General features: G+C 33.8%; 2 protein-coding genes across 2 annotated transcripts; one reads left to right on the top strand and one right to left on the bottom strand.

Annotated features, from left to right (window-relative positions):
- Window positions 1-3699: 3699 nt before the first annotated feature.
- LOC145006611 (GATA transcription factor 4-like) lies at window positions 3700-5205 on the top strand. Its single transcript, XM_078965691.1, has 2 exons — window positions 3700-4204; window positions 4306-5205. The coding sequence occupies exons 1-2, from the start codon at window positions 3905-3907 to the stop codon at window positions 4906-4908; spliced, it is 903 nt and encodes a 300-aa protein (XP_078821817.1). The 5' UTR covers window positions 3700-3904; the 3' UTR covers window positions 4909-5205.
- A 10576-nt stretch (window positions 5206-15781) lies between these two features.
- LOC145007076 (RGS1-HXK1-interacting protein 1-like) lies at window positions 15782-18850 on the bottom strand. Its single transcript, XM_078966074.1, has 9 exons — window positions 18506-18850; window positions 17637-17703; window positions 17459-17536; window positions 17059-17111; window positions 16862-16945; window positions 16647-16699; window positions 16347-16411; window positions 16206-16264; window positions 15782-16125 (listed from the first exon to the last, which is right to left on the bottom strand). Exons 1-9 carry the CDS (start codon window positions 18755-18757, stop codon window positions 16036-16038), a joined length of 801 nt encoding a protein of 266 aa, XP_078822200.1. The 5' UTR covers window positions 18758-18850; the 3' UTR covers window positions 15782-16035.
- Between the last annotated feature and the right edge of the window lie 1249 nt (window positions 18851-20099).

Below are 20099 nucleotides of genomic sequence, written 5' to 3'. Positions count from 1 at the left end.
ACTTGGTTCATTCTTTTTGTTTGTCACCATTATATTCAATTTGAGCATGTGATTCATAGTATATCCTTTTCCCACAAACATACCACTTTTGGAAAAAAACAAAAAAAAAAAAAAAAAAAAAAAAAAAAAAAAAAAACAAACTTGTCCGAATCAAACATAAGTTTAAAACCAGACTTATTTAATAACCATCCCGACATGAGATTCTTACAAAGTTCTGGAACATACAAAATATCCTTAAGCTTTAACTCTTTCCCCAATGTCATTTTTAGAACAACATCGCTAACACCTTTGATATCATTGGTGGTTGCATTTCCCATGTAGAGCTTCTCACCATTATCAACATCCTTGTAGATGTTGAAATTGCTCTTGTCATGACACACATGACGAGTAGCTCCGATATCGATCCACCATTCTCTTGAATTTGTATCTAAGATATTCACTTTCAATATCATGGTTGTAAGATCCGTAATCATGGTCACCAACTTCACATCATCGTTCACCATGTTTGCTTAACAATGATTATCCCTCTTAGGTTGCGGGCACTCCGAAGCTTTGTGAACCAGTTAGCGAAAATTGTACCACTGAACTTCTCCTTGAAGTTTCCAACTTTAGGGCCTAGGTTTCTACCAATTTCCTTTCCTTTGTTTGCTCCTTTGATTTTATTCTTGGAAGCTTAACCAACTTCCACCATATGAACCTTTAAAGATTTAACACCACCATTATTCTTCAAGGCCATCCAATTGTTCTCTTTAATGTGAAGACGCACCACAAGCTCCTCCATAGTCATCTACTTTTGTTTATTCTTAAGGTAGTTCTTGAAGTCTATCCAACCGGGAGGAAGCTTTTCAATTATTGATGCAAACTGGAAAGACTCATTGAAAACCATCCTTTCTGCAAGGTTATCATATATAATGACTTGAAGATCTTGGACTTGACTTATAACAGATTTAAGTAAATTATTTTAACTCTAAGAATTTTGCAACAACATGTTTCTTGGTTCTATCATCTTCAATCTTATACTTTCAGCTCAATGATTCCCACAATTCCTTAGTCGTTGCATCTTTGCAATAGACATTGTAAAGTGCATCAGCTAGCCCATTCAACTCATAATTGCAGCATAGAAATTCGGAGTGCATCCAAGACTCCACCGTGCTCACAGACTGAATGTCGGCTTCTCCCTGAGCAACTTGGGGAGTATTTTTGTAAGGAACCAAGCCAAGTTAAGTGTGGTTAAGTAGAAAAACATCTTCTGTTATCATCTCTTGAAGTTAAGACCACAAAGCTTCTTTGCTCTCTCAACATGATTAGCCATGGTATTTGGAACATGTGTGGTAGCATTCTGATTCACAACAGGGGGAGGAGTTGTTCTTGTCCATTCGTTCTGAAAAGATTATTCAAACGAATAATTAGAACCACAAACGAAATTGTTTACAAAAAACATATATAACACGATTAGCATAAATAAAGATGAAAAATAAGAAAAAACTGATTTAATCGAAAAAAATTTGATTGAAACAGTTTAATGAAAGATCTTTTTAGGATTGTTGCTTTTCGTTAATAAATCTGCAAAATAAATAAATAGTAAATAATCACGTTGGTTGATGGAGGCTCGTGTTTGACACAATTCCCTTAAACAAATTCACAATCTGTTCTCATGGTACAACAACCAAAGCAGTATGCACAAACACAATTCCCTTAAACACAATTCACAATCTGTTCTCATGGTACAACAACCAAAGCAGTATGCACAAACACAATTCCCTTAAACAAATTCACAATCTGTTCTCATGGTACAACAACCAAAGCAGTATGCACTGCCAAATCTGACCACTTGCGTATCTTTATAGGTCGCGCCTACAAAATTCATTATTTGCACCCCATGCGTGCTCGTAGGTGGTGGAGTAAAACCATACATAGAAGCTCGTAACCTCATTACACATCTATGTTTATAAGCACACTAAGAGTTTGCTCATTTTTCCTATATGGGACACATTCTCATACCTACTTTATTTGCTAACTTTATTTCCAAATACTCATATTTAATAATCAATATATCATTCACACATTCTTAGTTTTGGACACTAACATGTCGTTTCGAAGCTCTCACAGTGGATAACATAACCACTAAGTGTTAATAAAATATACAATATATTTATATTTATATGTATCAAAGGTTATGATGACATGGTAAAATATGTGGGAGATATAGTAGATAACTTATTGATTTATGTTTAAATCTTGATACTACTCAGCCCTTATGGCTTGTGGCAGTGGAGGTTCATCTACAGTGACTCCAATGCATAAGACATAGCTTCATGTTTGCAGCGGGGATTAGTTTGTGCACAAAAATTGGTCTGGAACTCTCGTTAGGGAAGTTATTTTCCAAAAAAATTAATAAAATAGATAATTTTATTAAAATTTCAAGTAATTTCAACAAACAAAATTCTTTTTTAGCCTAGAAAAAGATTTGACGCAACATTTAATGGTGGTATTCATTCTAAAAGTAGGCATATATGCACGTTCCAACACCCTTTTCTCGAGTTTTTTAAGGAAGAAAATTGTGTTATTGATTTTATATGTTAAGGAGTTGAATGGAAAATTTTAGAAAGGAAATGAAAATAAGGACATTTTTTCAGAGTTAGAAAGGAATGAAGTGAAGACACCTCGAAAAGAAAAAAGTTATCTTGTTCTGAGATTTTTTTTTTTTTTTTTCTTTTTTTTGAAAGAATAGGAGATGATAGTTAAGAAGTAGATAGGCTGATTTTCCCAAATCGGAGGGATTTGGAGGGGAAAAATTTATCACCAAGGAACACAGATACGATTGTTTTTTTTTTTCATTCTATTTTTTTATTATATTTTCTTCCCTTTTTTTTTCATTTACTAAAACCTAGGAACTATGTTAAAATATCTCCTCCAAATATAAAAGATAATAGATTTTAATTCCTTAGCTTTCATTTCCTCGATTTTTAACTCAAGAACATTGGGTAAAAAATATTAGGGTTTATGCTAATTAATCAATAATTAATAATATTAATCCTCCCGAAAAGCTGTAATTAGCGAGTGAGCACATGAGGGTGCACGTGACTCGTTTGTTTGTGCATCGGGATCATAATCCCTATCTTTCACTCATCACGTGATTCAATAGTGTCGGTCACGTGAATTTCTCTTTTGTTAAACCTAAGAATAATATTTCATAATCAAAACTAACCAATAGTTAGATGGACATAATTATCATGGTATATTTTAGTTTTAGTTGATTTTAGAAAATATATTCTTTTCTTTTTACAAATGTAACAAAATGAAAATAGAGATTCAAAAAAAATCAATATTCTTCAATTTGGTCAGAAAAATAATTTTGCAAAATAATATGCATATACAATTTTTTTTGCGAAACCTATAATCTAAGTTTTGGTGTTTTTGTTGGTAATTTCAAAAAATAGTTAATTTCATATTGGGAGAATCATATAGTTAAACTTGGCAAAGTTAACAGCATTCGGTAAAAGACATTTTAAAAAACATATGAATATGTTGTGATATATGTGAAAAAATAATATTTTATAATAAAATTCCTCTTGTTTTTTTTTTTAGCTATAAAGCCTATTTAAAATATTTTAATTAAATTAAATATGTGTTATTAGTTATTACTTTAGAAAAAGAGATAAAGAAATGTGAAGAAAGCAAATAGTGATCAGAGCCTCACATTGCATGGTCACTCTACCCACGTTCCATTGCCTCCCTCCCACTGGAACCCTTAATCCCAAAGCTACGTACTATGTCTAATACCCTATATCATCCCCCTTTCTCACTCCTTCCATATTCCATTACTCCTCTTCTCTCTTCCACCACCGCCGCCGCCACCACCACCACCGGAGAAGCATTTTGAATAGGAGGAGGAGCGATCTATATGGATATCTATGGAATGTCGTCGTCCGGACAGGATTTCTCCGGCGTTGACGAGCTACTTGACTTCTCCAACGACCATGGCGCCGACTTATTCTGTACTGCCTCCGCCACTGACACACTTCACCACCACCACAACGTCACCTCCTCCTCCTCCTCCACCTTCACCTCCACCGCCACTGGCTGCCATTTCCAATATGGGGTTAACAACATTAATGAAGATAGCAATAATAATGGTAGCAGAGATATTGCTACCACCTACCACCACCACTCCACCGACTTCACCGACGACTTATGTGTGCCTGTATGATCTCGCCTCCTTTAATTTCTTCACCTTCATTTTTTATTTGGAATTGATAACACTGTTTATATTTTGTAACTGATTTTTGTTAAATTTGTTGTTAGAGCGATGACGTGGCGGAGCTTGAATGGCTATCGAACTTTGTTCACGATTCGTTCAGCGATTTTCCGGCGAATAATATGGCTGGAACTATAAACTATCGACCGGAGAACGCATCATTTCATAACCGATCAAGAAGCAAGAGAACCAGAGCACCTACAAACAACAATAACTGGACATCAACGCCGCCGTTACCCACCACTTCGATCTCCGGAAAAACGTACTCATCGCCTACGTCATCCTCCGATACAACGTCGGAACCTGGCTTAGTCCGTCGATGCACGCACTGCGCATCGGAGAAGACGCCGCAGTGGAGAACCGGGCCGCTAGGGCCAAAGACGCTGTGTAACGCTTGCGGCGTGAGGTATAAGTCCGGGAGGTTGGTACCGGAGTATCGACCGGCGGCGAGTCCAACGTTTGTCCTGACTCAGCATTCCAACTCTCACCGGAAAGTAATGGAGCTCCGCCGACAAAAGGAGATGATTGTCGCCGTCGGCCAACCACAACAATCACCATCGTCTGAATACCAACTCTACGGCGGCGGACACCATCATCACCAAGTCCGCCACCACCACCACCATAACCGCAACAACTACGAGGTCTGCTGACATCATCATCTTCTACAACAACTACATTCACCATCTTAACGCCTTTAATTAATTTCACAGGTTTTCGTCTTTTGTTATTCACATCACATCTGCGATCATCGATCAGAAAATAGTTTCAGTAATTTGACTTTGTTCTTTATCTGATGATCATCGATTTCTATTGATTTTCTGAATAAATTAATCAAGAGGTTACTTAAATGTTCAACTACCGGAGTGATGAGTGATGACCTTCCACGTGATAGGCTCTGTACGAACATGTATGATAGTAAAACCCGGCTTTGTTACCGGTTCGGTTCATGAACCCTTTTCTTTTTTTAGATATCATACAAAGTAATTTAAAATTATAAAATTATTACTTTTTTAATGTCACGTGGAAAACAAATACTATTATAGATAAAGAAATATTATGATTAATTTGTTTGATATAATCTTGTGTGATGTAAATCATATATAGTTGAATTGAAGAATGAAGATGATACTCATGTTTGCACATATGAGTTTAAAATACAACTTCTTAAGAATAGGGAATAGTATCATTATGTAACTTTAAAACACCTTATTTGCATGTGTTTATCTCATTTTAGTATCAAAGCACATGATACTTGCCTCTTGTGGTCTAAATAGTAACTTTAACTCAATGTATAAATATGGTAGAACATCAAATTTGTTACATATTCTTGCTTTAAAAAACAATAAAACAACCGTCTGTTTTTGCCATAAAAGTCGAATACGTCATACGTTTTATCTTCTTTTTTTTTTTATTAATTTGTTTGAACTATATAAGTGAAACTATATGATAATTAGAATAAGTGGAGCAAGTAATATCCATGTTAGTTTTTAATTTTTAATGCGATAACTTTTTTAATGAAATTTTTTATAAGAAAGCTAGGGAGGTCTTAGATCAAAAATTAAATTATAAAATTATGATTTTGCAACAAACAAGTCCACTTCAAATCAATTTTGTTTGCTCTTGTTACGAATTTGAATATACCAAAGAGACCAACTTGTAAAAAACTTCATAGGCTTAGCCGTTTCCAAAAATATTGGTTTTCTGAAAATAAAGCACCAAAATAATTGCAATAATCTCCGCATTTAACTTAACATTGTCGAAATCTCACCAACTAGCAATTGAGCTCAAAACATACTCTATTACGGGGAACTTAAAAGAAGGTATTTTGATGTGTCGATAAACAAGTCACTAACGGAGTAAAAGGTATACTCAATGTCAATCTCTTAATCAACTAGATTCACACGCCCTAGACACATGGTTTAACCCCATCATCAAAACCAAAACATTGTGTTTAATTGAAACTAAAAATTTCCATTTTGTAGGGTCGTCGGTAATAGTTGTGATATTTGTTTTGCATTAATTGAATCATACATAACAAGTAATATATATGTATCCACACATGTACATGAGAGTGGGCCAAAACATACATAAATGAGAGTGGGTCGATAGCATACCAAGGCTATATACAAAATACATAAATATATAATCACTAATATGTCCTCGTAGTGTGAGTGGGAGGTTGGCAAATGCTCAAACTAGAGCAAAAGTCAGAGAAAAAAGGGAACGGGAGACATTTGGTGAAGATTTCTACAAACCGGTAACGGGAAGGAACATGGAGAACCCAAACATGTCGGACAACAACTTTGTCTTGCACAAAGTGAATATCAAGCTTAAATTGTTTGGCCCGTTGATGGTGGATCGGGTTGGCTGTCATGTATATAGCATTGATGTTATCACAATACACAATTGTAGCAGACTGAAGATGAGAGTAAAACTATCTTAGGAGATTGCGTAACCAATCAGTCTCATAACAGGATACATGCATTGTCACTTGGATGACCATGAAATGAGGTTGTTTCCAAGGAAAAAACAATAACAAAGGGTGGATCAACGAGTCATGGGACATCCTCCCAGTTAGCATTTGAGTAGCTTGTGACATATATAGAGGAAGAAGTGTATAGTTAAAGATCATTATCACGTGTGCCCCATATGTATCAAATAATGTGTTTGAGTTCCTGTATGTGGGGCTTCCTCGAATCATGCATATAAAGGCATACTTGGTGAACCACAAAAGATATGTATGGACGAGTAAAAGTGAGGTATTGTAATTCCCCCGTAAGGATACGGTAGAGGGACGAGTCAGAGATTGGGGAACCACTAACACCAAGTTTGGCAGTTGACTCAACTCAAGTGTAACACGAGTTGCATTGTGACATGTTAATGCGTTGAAGGATATCAAATGTGTACTTCTAAGAGAGAAACATCCAAGCAACCAATCGGTTGACCAAAATGCCTAAAAAAGTCCAATTCCCTAAGACATGTCATCGAGAACTCTATGATAAGAGAAACAATGATTGACTAAGAAGAGTCGCACTGGAGGCGGTGAGAATAATTCCATCCACGTATAAAAGTAAATATGGCATGGCTTGTCCCCGCCGAAGGATGAAGAGAGATGAATCGTATTTGTTGTGTTCAAATCAAAGAGTGATGACATGTAATCTATGGAACCATGTGTGAGGGACCAATATGAGTCTGTGTAACGACTTATGAAGACAACATACATGATTTGGCTTCTCTATATTAATGAAATTGGGTGGCTGGTGCATTAAAACAATATTGGACAAATGACTGTGTAGAAATGCATTTTTCACGTCTAGTTGATGAACATGCCAGCTTTGAGAAATCGCAAGGCTGATAACAGTGTGAATGGCCACAGTCTTAACAACTACGTTAAATGTTTCATCACATTCAATACCCAATTGTTGACCTTTTCCATTTGCCATAAGTCTATCTTTGTACCTACTAAGATATCCTTCAACATTAAATTTATGTTTGTAATGTTATATTGATCGGACCACATTGACATCCGATGGGAGGGGTATGAGAATTCATGTGCCATTTTTAATTAACACGTTTTATTCATCACGCATAGTGGAGTGCCAATTAGGATCTTTAAGGGCACAATTATGGGATTTTGGAATTGGAGATAAACTAGATGTATAAAGGTTAAGGCGTTAATTGGGTTTAACAATGCCACATCTAGATCAAGTGGTTATTGGATGATTGGAGAGCGGAATGGTTGTGTGGATGGCCGCTGGTTGAGGGGCGTTTGAGAAGTCAGTGAGGAACCAGTGAAGGATGGTATATCGGGTGAGCTTAAGCAGCGACGGGCGAGGTGTCATTGGCTACTAAGGTTAAATTAAGTGAATTGGGGGGGGGGGGGGTGGAGAGGTCTGGAAAGGTGTGGTGGTTGTCAGAATAATTGAAGTCGGTGGTTTAGAAATAATAATGTGAGTTACTATTGGATTTGGTTGATGATATGGTTCAAGAAATTCATAAGATAGAGAGGAGTTAGGTGTCATGGAAGAAAAAAGAAAGACACATTCATCACAGGTGACATGTCAGGAAATAATGATCTTTTTGGGATAGCCGAGGAAAACACGTAGGGTGGATTTCAAGGAAAGTTTGTTAGGTGGATATATATATATATATATATATATATATATATATATATATATATATATATATATATATATATATATATATATATATATATATGGGTAACACAATTTTCCAAAGATGTGAAGGGGGCCATATGTTGGTTGTGTTTCGAAGTTTTTATGTTGGGGTTGTCATTGACTAATAGATTTTGATGGAAGGAGATTTAGGAGGTACGTCGTTATGTTGAGAGCTTCCACCCAATATGCGGGTGGGAGATGAGATTGAAAAAGAAGGGATCGAAAAAGGTTGTTAATTTTTTGGAGCATGCGTTCGGACTTCGCATTTTGTTGGGAGGTTTTTAGACATGAGAAACGGATATGAATGACATTGTTGTCAAAGATGTCATGAATGGTTTGTTATCAAACTCACCCTCATGATCAAATTGAAAAGCAGGAATATCACGATTAAATTGATTGTAGACAAATGGTGCAAAAATGAAAGAAATTTGATATGGTGTCACATTTTCGGTGAAGAGGATAAACCCATAAGTAGTGTGAGGAATGATCTAGAAAGATGACATAATATTTGAGACCACTTACATTGGGTAATGGTGAAGTCCAAATATCGCAATGAATTAAATCAAATGGAGAGTTCACGATTTTGTTAGAAGCAAAAACATGTGAGATTAACATGTTTTCCCATTTGGCACGCATTACATAATAATTTGGAAATTGTTTTATTACAAGAAAACAAATTATTGGAAAACAAATGACGAAGCACTTCGTTCCCGGGGTATCCGAGTCGTTGGTGTCAAGTCCTAGGGCTTGAAGAAACGAACGCTTGAGGAAGATATTTGATCATGAAATAGATAAAGGTCTTCAATGTTATCACATTGGATAAGGATATAGCGAGTCCAAGTGTCCTTAAAAAAAAAAACTATTTTTGTCAAATTCAAAGGAACAATCATTATCAGTAGTAAATCTGCAAGCATATATCATTTTTTTTTATATTTGTTGTAACAAGAACGTTGTGAAAGTGAAGAGGTTAGTGAGGTGTTAGAAGGATGTTATCAATTATTAAAAAATGTTTAAAGATTATTCGTACCTGACGAGAGGTGGTTTGTAGCACCCCTATCCATGAACTAGCCAAAATTCATCGCTTCTTGAAGGTTTAATGTTTGAAACGCCTCAGGAAGAGTAATGGGTTGATCAGTCGCATCTGATATGGGCTAACTAGTATGAAAGGCAGTTGGTTGTTGGGTTGCTTGTGATTGTCGAGAGAACCTATCACCCCTATTTGGGGTCCAGTTATTTGGAGGATGAGGTTGGCCTGAACCTCATGGCTATTGATGAGGATATGTAGTCCTATTTTTTTAGGTCATTTGTTAGAGCTAGGACGTTAACTTAGGAGGAATTCCAAACGGAAACCAAGCAGTTGGCTGAAAAGGAAGAGGTTTTCGACGATCACCAACACATCGATCACCTCTATCATTGTTTCATCGGTTATTGCTCCCCTGAGTCTGATCATTATTATTTCGCTGATTTTTCTGATTGTCGCCTCTTATAGGGAAGGTCGAGCGGCACCAATTCCGACAAGAAGGGTTATTGGGGCGGAGGAGTTATCGTGTTCGTGGTGAATTCCTTGGGCAATCCTTGTCAGAGAGAGACAAATTTCTTTAAGAAAAAGAATTGAACACATTTGAAGGAAAGACGACAGTGGGTTTGATGGCGAATTATACCCTCGACTTGGTTGAATTTCTCCCCAAATCCGTTCACCATATAGGCAACCAAGATTTTTTTTCGGGTACCAGCTACTCTATGTTAGTACAAAGACCAGGCAATACTTTGAGTTTTAACGATACTCGGTAACCGACATATCATTGACCTCTATGGAGCGAAGCTCTTGATCTAAATGCATGGCATGGGCGTCCTTGTTATCTCGAAAAAGGTTCTCGAGACTCACCCAAACATCGTCAGCAGTGACGCCCTTATTGAGAATCATTTCTTGAAGGGTTGTTATATGGTGTCGTACAACCAAATATTGACTAGGAAGTCTCTTTTCTTCCATTCCAAATATGGTTCAAAAGGTTTGGCTTCGTCAAGATAGTGATGGACTCCAAAACTAACACAACATGCTTCCAAAGTTCTCATCACGTGTCATAGTTAAGCTTATCCAGATCGAGAGTGGGCGGAACGTATGACCTAATGTTGGAAATGGCAAAGGGTTTTCAGTGGCGTCTTTATCGGTAGTGTTGGTGTAGGCATGGCGACTGGAATGCGTTTTAGGATTTAGGCCATTTGAAGAGGAAGACGATCTGTTGCAAAAAAGAGATTTGAGTAGGAGAGAGAATATGTTGTAGGTGTTTCAAAAACACGTTGATACCATAATAGTTGTGATATTTGCCTTGCATTGAATCATACATTACAAACAAACAATATATATATATATATATATATATATATATATATATATATATATATATATATATATATATATATATATATATATATATAGGGTTGGCTAAATAGACACCTAAGTTTTCCATATAGACACTCTATTTGATTTTTAAAATTGTTTTATTGGTTGAATTTGCATTGTTTTTTGGAAAAGTGAATTATAAACAGTTTATATATATATACACACACACACACACACAAAAATAAGAGTGAGCCAAGACATACACACATGAGAGTTCTTCAAGAGCCTACCAATGTTATATACAAAATACATAAACGTATATAATCACTAATAGTTGGTACATCTAGCATGTGATCATCCAAAAACAGTCTACCATAGGATACCGATTACACACCATTAGTGTCTAAATCTTACATGTATCTATCTCTTTGTTCTAAGAAAGACAAAGGATTGCAAAATGTCACGCAAACTTCCATTGACACTCTCCCCCCCCCCCTCTTATGGCATTCTACTAAGAACAAAATGGCAACCATCCATGCATATCCGACCTTTCAACAAACAAAGCTTATGCTCCTTCAAAAAACTCTAGGAAATTCGTACCTCAACATAACATATTCCACCCAAACATCTTCCTAAAATATCACCTAATGACTATCGCATACTTATTAATTGCAAAATTATATCAAATTAAAGCCTTTGTTTTGCAATTTATCAGAGGCGCGAATAATTTTTAGATATCTTGAAGCATCCCGACTGGGGTATTGATTAAATCCATATGCATCATGAATTTTTAATGACTCAAACCCATAAAACATTATCATATACAAGAAAATGCTAAATCCATTCAAACAACAATGGTTGAAAAATAGGTTCCAAACTCTAAGGTTTCCAAGGTCGGATTTATAAAGATAACTCTACCCTATATGTTCATATCAACTTGAAATAGTTGAATATATATATATATATATATATATATATATATATATATATATATATATATATAGTTAGGTCAAATATTCTAACTAATTATTGTGTGGATATAGAAATGATTGTGGGTCAATCATTTCAAAAATCATATTAAAGGTATAATAGTGATCTTGACACTTAATTAAGGTAAATTTTTATAACATTTAATAACTTTAAATTCGGAAAATTAGTTTTTTAACCCTAAAAACCCATAGATCCCTCGTTACCATGAACATACGCAGAAATACAGAAACCCAAATCGACGGGAAGCAAATCAATTGTTGTTTTGAACCCCAATCTGCTCGGTGTTTATTCTCGCACTTCGAAAATCATAGTGAGTAAATCGCTTCAACTCCCTCCTCCCAAATTAGATGGTCCAATCTCTGAATTTAAGCCAATGGATTTTGTCAACGAAATCGAACATCCACCGCTGTTTACAGATGCCAACACCAAGTCTCTTTCTTCCTCGTAATGTTTGCGATAAGTTTATTTATTTTTTGTTTTCTGATTGAATCCCTTAGCCGCCATCTAATCGGACCTCATCTCTTCATTCTCCGATAAACACCCACCGTTTTAGAAAACGAATTCTAAATCTTTGTTGCAGAAGATATAATTGTTTGTTGTTTTGTTGGATTATGTCCGAGATTTAACCTCCGATTTGCCTTCAATGGTGATTTTGTGCTTCAAGGAGCTTTACCTTCTATTAACAGGTCGGAAATTCTTATTGGCTATTGTGCTCAATCTAGTAAATTATGGTTGTTGCTTCAGAATCATTCGGTTTCTGGCCATTTTCATGATCTCAATCGAGAATTCTCAATGCTTTTAGATGTTATCCCTTTGCACAAATTGAATACTTTGTCCAGTGATGTTATAGAGCAATTATCTTTGTTATAAAAACAATCAAGAAATGCTAAATTGTTCATAGATAAACATGATGATGTAGGAAATTCTATAGCATCAAAGAAATTTATGAAAGATTATATGTAATGGCTCTCTTTGATCATGTTGACAATATTTAATTATAGATAGTATAAAAGTATTTATGTAAGCCACAAACGTCTTTTTTAAACATAAAACCATAATTTTTTTCATGATTTATGTTATCTAAAAAAATTACTCAATTATTATGTTATTAATGTTTATACATTTTACATGGACGTTATTATTTTTTGAAAGTTTTATTTTACATTCATAATGTTTCCATTTGTTAGTTATTTTAACGTAGTTATATACTAATGTTATAAAAGGGACTAAAAGTAATTTTCCAAACTTGAAAATGATATAAATAAAAATTAACTTTAACTAGAAGGGTTAAATATGTATTATTTGAGAATTTAAGTGGAGTATACATAAAAGTAAATGCTAATCCTTAGACATCTTTAATTTAATTGTTAGAGGTGTTTGGATAAGGAAAAAATAAGTTGTTTATTGTTTATTGCTTAATCTCACCGTAATAAGTAAATTTAAGTGTTTAGATATGAGTCTTTAAAAATCAGCTTATTGTTGTAGGAATAAGTAAAATAAGCCGATTTGAATAAGCAAGGGGGTAATGCTTATTGTTTATTGTTTATTGGTCATTTTACTCATATAAGCTGTTTTATTTTGTTAAACACTTAGTTGCTTATTGTTTATTCCCACCGCAATAAGCTAATCCAAACACATTTAAAAAAAATGTTTATTCTTACCACAATAAGCTAATAAGCTAAAAACTATTCATTCAAACACTCCTTTAAATTCTAGACTAATATATGCTAAATGTCTTTTTAGAATAGTGTGTAGAAAAAATAAAAATAAATAAATAACTAAATCAACTCTTCCACAAAAATTATTTAGTAGACATAATAATACTTTGGGAGAATGAATATTTATTTCTTTGATAAAAGTGCATCCTGGATTTGTCGCAAATACTTTTTTCACTAAAATTCTAAAATGTTAAAGATATGGTTTAATGTATATGTGGAAAAATAGTTTATAGTTGTTATCTAATGTATGACTTATTCGGTACAGAGTGTTTTGAAACGTTTGAAAGTTTTTAGCTTCTAGCGTTTGATAAAACGCTCAATTTTGAACAGAATGCATTGTTTGGCACTACAAGTTCTAGCGTTTAGTTTAGACAAAACGCTCTAAATCCAAATGATATTTCATGTAACGTTTAACAAAACGCTACAAGCTATAAATTACCCGCTACCCAACAAACTACCCATTACTAACTTATTTTGCCGAACAAACCCGTAAACAAATCAATTGGGTATATATATTTTTAACTTTTTATCACTTTATAAATACCAAACAATTTAAAACATTTTTCCCACATCAATTGCTATGTTCCTCAAAAAAATATTCAACCAAAATGTCGTCGTCGTCATCTAGTTCGTCGGATTCAATGACATTAGAAGAAGCAACGTTTGTTGGTTTCGTCATTGCAAAATCAATCGTGTATTTCCAAAACCGAGAAGCTCAAAGTTCATGTTTTCGAACGAGAAGACAGCCATTGAGGATTCAGACGATGATTGGGACGGCGATTCGGAGTGATTTTTATTGTGTGATTTTTATTGTTCACTAATAAAATATTTCTATGTTTATTAACTTTGATTCAAAGGAGAATTTCGTGAACACCCTTATTATACATCAAAATATCATATTTGTCCAACTAACTTCTAAATATCATATTTAACCTTCATAAAAATGCAAAATATCGTATATGTCGTTGTTAAACATCAAAATATCAAACCAATTGGGTTGTGGTGACGTGCTAAGACATGTAGAATATATAGTGGATAACATATGGACTCATGTTCAAATTCTAACACTACTCACCCATTGTGGTTATAGAGGTTCGCCTACACTGACTCCATGGCATGAGGCATACTCTCATGTTTGCAGATGAGGAATAGTTGGTGTGCGAAAGCAAGCTCGGAACCCACGTTAGGGAAGTTCCCTTTCCAAAAAAAAATCATGTCTTTCTTAAATATTGAAATATCATATATATCATTCTTAAACATTAAAATGTCAATATTAATATCTAAAATATCATTCATCTACAACATGACAATATTCAACAACAAAAACTAAGCAATCAATGAAAGTGTTGAAGATAAAGTATTTTGTTTATCAAGAAAACGGCATCCCAACAATTTAGAAGTAGTTATTCCATTATATACACATAGAAACATAGAGATAATATGGTTAAAAAATTTAATTATTATAATATTTTGATGTTTAAAAATGACAAATATTAAATTTTCTTTTATTAAGATATGATAGTTTTTATAGATAGCTAGCTAGTTTCTTTTGAAGAAAGAAGATTTGTAGTTTTGTACAAAAATAATACCCTTTATAACAAGTTAGTAGCATCTGTGAGTTCTTTCGACTAACTTGTTCATTTGTGAGAGATTTTTCAAGAGCTTTTTCACCCAAAAAGTTCATGAAACTATAAAAAAATAAAAATAAAAAACTATTGTTTAAGCTGTTCCAAACCTCAGATTTTTCCAATAGCTTCCTAATTAACAAGCTCTTGCCTCCTACTTTGGTGACAAATTAAGTTTTTCCAACAAAAACTCTTTTTATTGTGGATGATCTTAGCAATTTACAAGAAGATTTTTGATATGTTAACCATTAATAGCCTCATGGAAAGTATTGCTGGTGTTAAATGGCACTGACTAAATTAAAAGGGATAATTTTTTGTTATGGGTTTTTTTGTTTTTCAACAGGCTGTAGACACTTGTTTCAGTTAGATGTGTCCCAAGTTGTATCAGGTTGTATTGAGATTGTCTTTAGGTAACTTTGACAATCACATCTCAGTAAGTAATCTTCATCACCTTCGATAGGAAGCATATAAGAAGGCAATTAAGAAGGCAATGAATGCAACATTACAGTATTAACGTAAGTTGTCTTGATGGTGACAAGTGTCCAGAAACTCCAAAAATATGAAAATAAGCATATAGCATCAGTAGCACCATCTACATTTACCAAGTCATTCAATTAAAAAAGAAACACTCATACTCAAGTATTCACCTCCAAAAAGAAAAACATGAGATCTAAGTAAAAAAAGGGGTTTTGTACTTCCTTTCTTTAAGTAAAACATTATTGAAAAAACGCCAAAACAGGCATTATCACGTTACAGTGATTTGTACCGAATGCAAGGGAAGTTGTACCGACATTTTGGTTGTTAAAATCATTTAATACTTCCAAATTGGATTATGCCTTTCTGATTAAAATACAACACCATGGACCAAACCAAAAAAAACAAAACAAATATGATTTTTTTCAGATGATTTCTTGTGAATGTTTGTTCAGACGGAGATACCATAATTAGATATCTTTTTAACCTCCTTATTAAGAACCCTCCTTTCTCGTTTAGCTTGTGATGCAAGTTGGGACACCTACAAACCACCAATAACAAACTCTCACTCTCACTGTAATAAATGTGTGTGTGTGTGTGTGTTGTTAGGTACACACGCACCTGTGAACGGAAAGCTGATGCATCTCTGTTAGGAAGCTCTTTGAGTATGTCTTTCAAGCCTGGTTATGAGAAAAAACACAAGGGCGTAAAGGTCATTTCACACGTAAAAAAAAATAAAAGAAAAGGCAAAAGAAAATATACCCCCTGCTTGTTGTTCGATCTTATAAGCTGAGGTGATGACACCCTGGATTTGCTTTCCTGTTTGTCTATACAGTAAAACAAGGGTTAAATGCAAGAAACGGGCAATAGCAACCTATTTTTATTGATTTCTTCATAGTATTAAAAAATCAACCCAATTATAGCAAGATCATCCATATATATATATATATATATATATATATATATATATATATATATATATATATATATATATATATATATTATGAGCATATTTTTCAGCATACAATGGAATGAGATAAGATGATTTTGCCAAACACAAACCTGAGTTTTGTCCTCCCTCGTTTTAGCTCTACTTCAGCATCTGATGAGAACTTCTGAAAATATATGTATATATATATATATATATATATATATATATATATATATATATATATATATATATGAAGATGAGAAATTCACTTGTTGAAGCTGATTATAAAAATAATTATTTTTTTTAAAACGTTAGGCACTAAAAAGGATTGGGAATTTAGGATTACCTCCAGCTTTTTGGTTTCTTCTGTTAAGGTTCTCACAGAGTCCCGTAACTTTTGTACCTTAGCATTAGCTCTAGCAAGCATGGCCTGTTCACACCAGTAACAAATAAATAACAAATGAGTCACAAAATTAAAAAAAATAATAAAAGGCACAAATACTAATAAAAGTTTAAATCATGTTTTGTGTTGTGTTGTTTTACCTCTTCGTTGACAAAAAGACGCATTGTGTTGTAGTATAAAGAACGCCTTGTGCCTGCAATAGAAAATTAAAAAAAGTTATTATGGAAGAAGTTTTTGATTAACATTTTTATAGAACTTTTGTAATTCGGTAAACAAACTTAGGTGGGGATTTGGGTTAAATGACATAAATGCCCTTCTTTACTTTCCTATAAATACTTGCTTGTTTTATAAATAATCTACCAAACAATACTTAATACTCTCATTTTGGCTTTACTTCCGAATTTTTTCATTTCTGGTTGGAATATAATCAAGAGTACTACTACTAATCATACCAAATCTCAAGTAAAAAATTTGGAACTAAAAGAAGTAACTGATGTTACTATTAAGCTGTGAACAATTAGAAGAGTTCAAGAAACTCACTTTTGACAGCTAGAACCCCTGAACCAACAACCAATCCACTGGTGGCAAACGGATGTGCAGCAGCAAAGTAAACACCCTCTGTTGACCACCATTCATGACAGCATATTGTTAGTCAAACATGCAGTGGTAAAAAATAAAGAATGTGGATATTGACAATGTTCAGCATTTGATGACAAACCTTTGATTTTTCCAAACACAATTGCTTCATAAACATTATAATCAGATTTGAGGTCTTGCAGAGTTTCCTATAATAAGATGAAAAGGAATTCAAAAAATTATCATTGGATATAGATATTGAAAGTGAATCACATTTTTGTTAACCACATTCAGTAATATTTCATCTATATACTTTGGAGAGATAAAATGACATTTTATTCAGATGATCATTACATATTGCAAGATTCACAGTTTCACACCAGAATATGACTTTACCATGCACCAAGGAGCTACACCTTAACTACAATGTATATTTTATGTAATTTACCACTTCTAATCCCCTTAACACTAACATTACATATGATTGCAATACAGTGTTGTCATTTTCCACAATGAGCACTCTTATTAATCTGTGTTTTACAAAATGTCCAACCTGTTAAAAGTGACATTACACAAACTTGTTTTTCATTGGTCTTGTATAAGCTGGTATGGAGTGATAATGAATAGAAAGACAAGAGATTAAGTGTCAACTTCCCTCCTGGAGTCTTATATGTGTCCAAAAGCTAAGTCAATCCATGTCATGTGAACTAGAGATTACAGGGTTTCAATCATTGGCACCTCTAATAGAAAGTTTATATCGCTAGCAATGCAAAAATGCCTTCCATGTTCCATACTAGTTAATCAATCATACACCATCCCTTATTTTGCTAATCAATGTACCCATAACCACATACTCCCTTCCAAAAAAGTGCTACGCCTTGATTTCATTAGTTCATATGCAGTTCTCTCGGTTGTACGCTTTGCCTGGCTTAACATTGTTATCAATATATTTACCTAAACAATCAGACGAAGCAACAAGTACATAACATTTATTGATTAAAAGAAGCTTACGATTGACATATGAAGATGAGCGGTCGAAGTTGATTTAATTTGGCAGAGGCGGGATTTGGTGAGAGATATTGTGGATTCTAGGGTTTCCACGATGGTTTTTTGTGTAATCACGGCCTGTTGGACAGCGTATTCGACCCATTCTACTGCAGAATCACCGGCAAATGGCTTGACTTTCTCCAATACGCCAAAATCAGCCACGGACGAAGATGACTCGGGTGATATGTTCGATTTGTTTTCCGATGATTCCTCCATATTTCGCCGGAGATCCGAGTAGCAGTATACAACGATATATGGGTTCCTAATATTTGGAGGACAAAACTGCAAAAATGGGCATGTTTTTGTATTTTTTTCGGTTTTAGGACTCTACTGTCTCAAAATTACAAATTTGTCATTTTTAAAAGTGTATTTAGGTTTATTTCAAAACTGAAATGCCATATTTTTAATATATTTTTTATAATTTTTTAAACTATTTTAGTGTTAATATATAAAAACATACAATCCTACGTTTCTCTCGTTTTAAACCAAGAGAAATTGAGATTATTAATTTCTCCTGTCCATCTCTTCTCATTTTATATCTCAAACCCAAAAAAAAGAAGGCACTTGAGGTTGATTTTAACTATTTTATTTTATACCTAGAAAAAAAGATGGATATTATTTACTATCTTTCTTTCTAGAAAAATCGCATGCACAAAAACAATAGAAAAAAAAATCTAAGACTTTATATGCAAGATCGTCCAAAGACGAGGTCATCGATGGAGAAGGTGGCAAAGATGTTGGAACACTCATCAAAAAATTGGATGCAGCTGAAAAAAACACACACACATGAAATCCTCATAAACGATCTGACTCTTTTAATTCCGTGTGACAGTGCAACCCTATATGGATGAAGTCTCGTTCAAACAGTGGCGAATCTAGGACTTGAACTAAAAGGTGTCCAATTCAAATAGAGTGACAAAAAAATTGAAAAAAATATATATATTATTGGATCGGGTTGTCCGTAATACCTTGGTTATTAACAAATATCAAAGTTAATGATAAAACAAATATCGGTAACAATTATTAACTATATACAAACATTTGTATTAAATAAAAAAACTAATGACCTAACATCACATTTAAAATATTCTATGTTTTTAAATTATGTATTAATACTCATATTTATAACTCATATTTGATATAAGTTATTAACATGAATTAACATCACTTCTTATTTCGAATATGTCATTGAGTTGAGATTTATAAATAATTTGGTCTAAACTTAAATTTAGTTTCGGTTTAAATCTTTATATTCTTTACATCAAAAACTTTTAAATTATCTAATAAAAATATGGGACATAGGAAAATAATAGGAAATATTAAACCCTACAATAAAAGTATAGTACCTTTATCAATTGTCGGACAACATGCTTATTCTCACAGTTTCCAATTTACAGGAAAAATGCTTTTCAAATCTTGTTCACTCCTCACTCAAAATCTACTTGCAAGATTTCCAAGAGAAGAAATACGACTCCATCTTGTAGAACAAGCACCACTAACCGGAGAGGCGGAGAAGGGTGTTGAAGCATATGTTAGTAGACGAAGGAGACTATAGAGA

The sequence above is a fragment of the Lactuca saligna genome, chromosome 7, assembly GCF_052625555.1.
Source record: "Lactuca saligna cultivar CGN05327 chromosome 7, ASM5262555v1, whole genome shotgun sequence".
In the NCBI taxonomy this organism is placed as follows: Eukaryota; Viridiplantae; Streptophyta; class Magnoliopsida; order Asterales; family Asteraceae; genus Lactuca; species Lactuca saligna.
The sequence above is the reverse complement of the archived record's forward strand: the minus strand, read 5'-3'. Positions and strand labels throughout refer to the sequence as shown.

What these genes read in the sequence shown, in the direction of transcription:
- LOC145006611 (XM_078965691.1), top strand. Translation starts at nt 3,905, where the DNA reads ATGGATATCTATGGAATGTCGTCGTCCGGACAGGATTTCTCCGGCGTT. An exon ending in CCGACGACTTATGTGTGCCT is followed by an intron (nt 4,205 to 4,305) that starts GTATGATCTCGC and finishes ATTTGTTGTTAG; the next exon opens with AGCGATGACGTGGCGGAGCT.
- LOC145007076 (XM_078966074.1), bottom strand. Translation starts at nt 18,757, where the DNA reads ATGGAGGAATCATCGGAAAACAAATCGAACATATCACCCGAGTCATCT. An exon ending in AAGAAACCAAAAAGCTGGAG is followed by an intron (nt 16,700 to 16,861) that starts GTAATCCTAAAT and finishes ATATATTTTCAG; the next exon opens with AAGTTCTCATCAGATGCTGA. An exon ending in CATCAGCTTTCCGTTCACAG is followed by an intron (nt 16,126 to 16,205) that starts GTGCGTGTGTAC and finishes GGTGGTTTGTAG; the next exon opens with GTGTCCCAACTTGCATCACA.